At 43.1% G+C, this 5,255-nt stretch overlaps 1 protein-coding gene across 1 annotated transcript; it reads right to left on the bottom strand.

Moving 5' to 3' along the window:
- Positions 1–323: 323 nt before the first annotated feature.
- LOC126503265 (40S ribosomal protein S2-like) lies at positions 324–1,274 on the bottom strand. Its single transcript, XM_050144825.1, has one exon. The coding sequence runs from the start codon at positions 1,248–1,250 to the stop codon at positions 369–371; it is 882 nt and encodes a 293-aa protein (XP_050000782.1). The 5' UTR covers positions 1,251–1,274; the 3' UTR covers positions 324–368.
- Positions 1,275–5,255: the final 3,981 nt, after the last annotated feature.

The following is a 5,255-nucleotide window of genomic DNA, read 5'->3' as shown; positions in this document are numbered from 1 at the left end:
GTGCGTTACCCAGCATCTTCAGCGACAGATATAAACACTAAGCAACGATAGTTAAGCCTACCTCTGTGGTGTTCATTCTTTTGCTACATAAACTCTGAAGTGGCCTTATTACTTTGCAGTTAAATTTTGCATTGATTTAGGTCAAATTGTTGTGATTGAGACAATTGCATATACGAAGAATTACATAACAATTATAAAACAAGGATAAATCCCACACCTACAGGCTCAAGCAGATTTCATTATAGCTTTAATAATTGTAGATAGTTTTACATTTTAGTCCCTAAGATGCTAAACAACTTAAAGAGAAAAAATGGCCATTTTTTTTTTAACAGACTTAATTCACTTTTATTTTCCTTGTATAAAAACCCTTATGTGGTGGCCACAGCTGGAGCCTGGGTCCTCTGAACAGAGACTCTGGTGTGGTTTTTCACAAGATGGTCAGTGAATTCCTGATAAGGAGACTTGGTGAACACAGTCTCTTTCCAGAGGTCGGGGGTCAGGTAGCTGTAGGTCTTAGAGATGGCATCAAAGGTGGCCTTGGCAAAGTTGCCCAGGGTGGCAGTACGGCCCCTGGCTGATGTGTAGCAGTCATCGATGCCAGCCATCATCAGTAGCTTCTTGGGGACAGGAGCAGAGACTATGCCAGTGCCTCTGGGGGCAGGGATGAGACGCACCAGCACAGAACCACAGCGACCTGTCACTTTGCAAGGAACAGTGTGGGGCTTGCCAATCTTGTTCCCCCAGTAGCCTCTCCGCACAGGGACAATGGAAAGCTTGGCCAAGATAATGGCCCCACGGATGGCAGTGGCTACCTCCTTGGAGCACTTGACACCGAGACCTACGTGACCATTGTAGTCCCCAATAGCAACGAAAGCCTTGAACCTGGTCCGCTGGCCTGCCCTAGTCTGCTTCTGCACGGGCATGATCTTCAGAACCTCATCCTTTAGGGAAGCTCCCAGGAAAAAGTCAATAATCTCAGATTCCTTAATGGGCAGGGAGAACAGGTAGATCTCCTCTAGGGACTTGATCTTCATGTCCTTAACCAGGCGGCCCAGCTTGGTGACGGGAATCCACTCCTTGTCTTCAGCTTTACCTCCGCGAGCCCCGCGGCCTCGCCCTCGGCCACGGCCTCGACCACGGCCGGGGCCCCTCAGACCGCTGCCGAATCCTCCAAGGAAGCCGCCACGGCCTCCTAATCCTGGGCCCCCGGGTCCTCCGGACCCTCCCGCTGCACCGGCGTCATCCGCCATTTGGTGTTTTCTAGAAGAAGAAGAAGAAGCAATGGCCATTTTCTTATTTTCTTTCAGGATTATTATACCTGTATATCTGGCATGATTTCCTTTTCATTGAGACAGGGCCTTTTTACGTAGACTTGACTGCTCTGGAACTCACTATGTGAAGACCACGCTGAACTCGAACTTGAGATCTTCTAGTCTCTACCTCCGAAGTGCTGGGATTGAAGGCATGCTCCACCACTCCTGGCTTTTTAAAAAAATTTGGGGGGTGTGCTATAGGAAATGCTTCAGTAATTAGTCTTTAAGTTATCAGCCCACTTGAGCATGGCCTCTTATCCTATAAATGCTGATGTAAAATTGCAGCGGTCGGATTAATAAATCACCAGTAATTAATATTTAAACAAGTTTAATAACAAAACCAGACTCACGAAACCAAGGTTCCAGCGGAGTAGCCAGCGGAAACAGGAGAGAGAACGGAAGGGAGCGCGCAGCACAATATATCAGTAAACATACGCCTGAGGGCAGCCCGCCCCCAAGGGGAGGGCTTATCCCTACATAAAATGTGCACTCCCTCTCTCTTTTGCTGCTGGATTCTTTTCCTGTTTCCCCGTTCCTGCAGAGGACTGTGATCTGTGCGTCTACCCCTAAATAAATAACCCTTTATTATCCTCGATTCTGAGCTAGCGTGGGATTTCTTTTTAGCATTCTTCTTCAGGGGTGCATCATCTATTTTTAATCAGTTCTAAAATAATTTGTCAAATTTTCTTAGATAATGAGTGCTAAGGTATTGTTCACGTTTACATAAAGATTTAGACATTAATACAGAACTGGCGTCTGACGTTGCATTGGAAAAGAAGTTTAGCAAAGTAATACAATAAAATATTAGCACAACGAGGAACAGAGCTGATGGGGTCATCTGTGTGAAGTGAGTTTACAGCCTTAGAAGTTGTAGGGCGAGGCTGGAAAGGCGGAATTTCATGTTTTGTGAATTCTCCAGTCCGGGTTCCACCTGATACCTGTCTGATGTCTCATGACACCTGTGTTTCCTTCTTTTGAGCACACAGCGCTGCCCTCTTCTACCTCCATGAGCAGCGCCAGACCGGTCTCCTGAAAAAGTCTTCCAAGCAGGGTCCTTAATAAAGAGACTGAATTCACACCACACACACCCAAAGAGGGGAGGAAGAGAGAGAGAATCTAAGAGAAAAATGGGCCTTTGGTTACTATAAACAGCCTAACTAATAGATAGGGTATAAACAATTAGGCTTACTGATAACTCTCATGTGATGAGAGGCCTGGATGCAAGTGGTTCCAGAGAAGGTTAATGAACAGCCGTGGGCAGCCCTTCTGTCCTCAGGGTACATGGTGCACATTCTCCCAAGCACCAATTCTACACAAGATGACATTTGAATAAAAGAGAATAGAGGAGGTTTTCTTTTTAATCCAAGACTTTTTTTTTATATAACACATCAAGATTCCTTTTTCCCTCCCTACCTCCCTCTCTCCCTCCCTCTGTCTTTTTTTCAAGACAGAATTTCTCTGTATAACAGCCCTAGCTGCCCAGGAGCCAGCTCTGTAGACCAGACTCACAGAAATTTGCCTACCTCTGCCTCCCGAATGCTGAAATTAAATGTTTGCACCATCCCCACATGGCTTCCCACTAAGATACTTAGTTGAAGATTCCTCTTCTGTGTCAATGTCCAGGCTAGGGTCACCTGCCACCCCTAAACCAGTCACTATCAAAGGTGAGTAAGAATATCATGATGGACATGAGCTTAGGTTAAGCAATACACGTGTTTGAGTTGACCCATAATTGCCTGTTACCTGGAAAAAAAATTGAGATTCTACTTCAGAAGCAAGAGAAGATTTTGAAATATTCAACACAGAGGCTTAATGTAAAATCAAATCCTACCATAGATTATTTCCTTTTTTTCTTTTTTTCGTCCGTAGGAGCTATCACACTGTTATAGTGAGCTTCAGCAGTCAACTTGACACAACTTAGAAGAATTGCTGTGCCTGGGCTGTATAACAGGAGGAGCTAAGCAAGCCAGGAGGAATAAAACAGTAATCAGCATTTTCCTCTGGCCTCTGCTTCAGCTCCTGCCTCCAGGTTCCTGCCTTTATGTCTTAGTAAGTGTTCTATTGCTGTGAAGAGATGCCATGACCGCAGCAATGCTTCTAACAGAAAGCATTTAATTTGATTTGCTTACATTCTGAGGTTTAGTCCATTATTGTCATGGTGACAAGCATGGCAGCATGCGGTAGACATGATGCTCCACTTCTGGATTGACAGGCAGCAGGAAGAGAGACACTGGGCCTGGCTTAAGCATTTGAAACCTCAAAGCCCACTCCCCAGTAGCATACTTCCTCCAACAAGGCCATACCTACTCCAAACTAGAACACACACTAAAGTATGTGTATTTTTAGTTTGTGTGGTTGGTTTATTTCCTTCTTGTTTCAGTTTTTAATATGGTTCACTCTGTAGCCCAAGCTGACCTTGGACTCTATCACGAGCCTCCTCTCTCTATCAGCCTCTCAAATGTTGGGATAAGACACCCTGTCATTTCTTTTGTTAATTCAGGATAAGTTTTAATGGTTTTATCTCTACACTGTAGCTGTGCCTTAATCTACTGCTATCTCAGCCAGCAACTGTGGCTCTTCAGTTTCTGGCCTACTTCTCTGACTACTTCGGCCACAACTTTATGGGAATTCTTTTTCCAAAAGCACTGGCTCTGTTGCTAAAGGTAGCTTTAACAAAATCTTTATTGCTCTATTTATAAATAAAACTTGAGACTCAAAGGCTGGGATAAAAATTTCCTAGCTCAGAGAGGTTGAATAGAGCCTAGCTAACCTTCTCTCCTTGCTGGTGTCTCCCCAAATCTGGTCCTTCAGCTCTGCCAAAAACAAAAAGCTGCATCACCTCCTCCTTCCTGTGTCTCTCTATCTCTCCCGGATGCCCTCTGATGCTCTATGATTACTTTCTGTTGACTAGTTGCTAACACAGTCTCCTGACCCAAGGTTAATTTTATTTAATTAATGCAAATGCAAACTTGGGGCTCACAGTGTGATTGAATATCCCCCAACATTTTATACGCTACTTAAAGTATATAGTTGGTTTTAGTCTATTCATAACCATTCAATCTTCACCACAGCAATTTAAAAATATTCCATCATGCTACAAAAGACCTGGTCCACCTGCTTAGGGATAATATTGCTCACAGAGGACTGGATGTCTCCTATTTCATTAAGCCATTAAGAAAGTGCCTCACAGACATTAACACAGGCCAATATAATGGTAATTTTTTCTTTCCTAGTTCTACCCCTTACCAGCTTCATCTAACTACTAATCTACTTTCTGCATCTGTGGATTTCTTGGTTCTAGACATATCACATAAACAGAATCACACAATTGTGATCATTTGTGACAGTAACTTAGCAGAGTAGTTTTAAAGTTTATTCACACTATAGTGTACCTCACTACTACATTTATTTAAAAATTTCTGAGTAATATTCCACTAAGAAAAACGCTTATACTGTTATCTATTTCTCAACAGATTTAGGTGGTTTCCACATTATGAATGGCCATTCTGAATACTTCTGCTTTTGATGTTTGTGTGCAAGCCCCTGAGTGTTTTCAGTCTCCTAGGTTACACATCTAGGAATGGAAGTACATAGTCATAGCTTTGTGTTTGGCATTTTTAGGGACTATTTGACTGTTTTCCTAGGTCCTGCACCGTTTTGCATCCCAATGATAACAAAATTGTGTGATTCTGGCTATTATATATTCAGAAAAAGGAATCCACAGACACAGAAAGTGGATGAGCAGTTATATGAAGTTGGTAGGGAATGGGAAATGGGACAGAGGGTGCCTACTTCTTTATCTAAGCACATTCATTTGTTATTGCCTATCTTTTTTGTCTTGAGGCATCCCAGTGAGTGGGAAATAAAGATTCATTGTTGTTTTGATTATGTTTCCCTTATAACTAATACTTTGGGCATCTCTTTTTGCATACTCATTGGTGA

This window comes from Alexandromys fortis, unplaced genomic scaffold, assembly GCF_014885135.2.
Source record: "Alexandromys fortis isolate MF-2015 unplaced genomic scaffold, M_Fortis_MF-2015_v1.1 scaffold_52, whole genome shotgun sequence".
NCBI classification, from domain to species: domain Eukaryota; kingdom Metazoa; phylum Chordata; class Mammalia; order Rodentia; family Cricetidae; genus Alexandromys; species Alexandromys fortis.
Note: the sequence above shows the minus strand (reverse complement) of the source record. Positions and strands in the feature narration are given on the sequence as shown.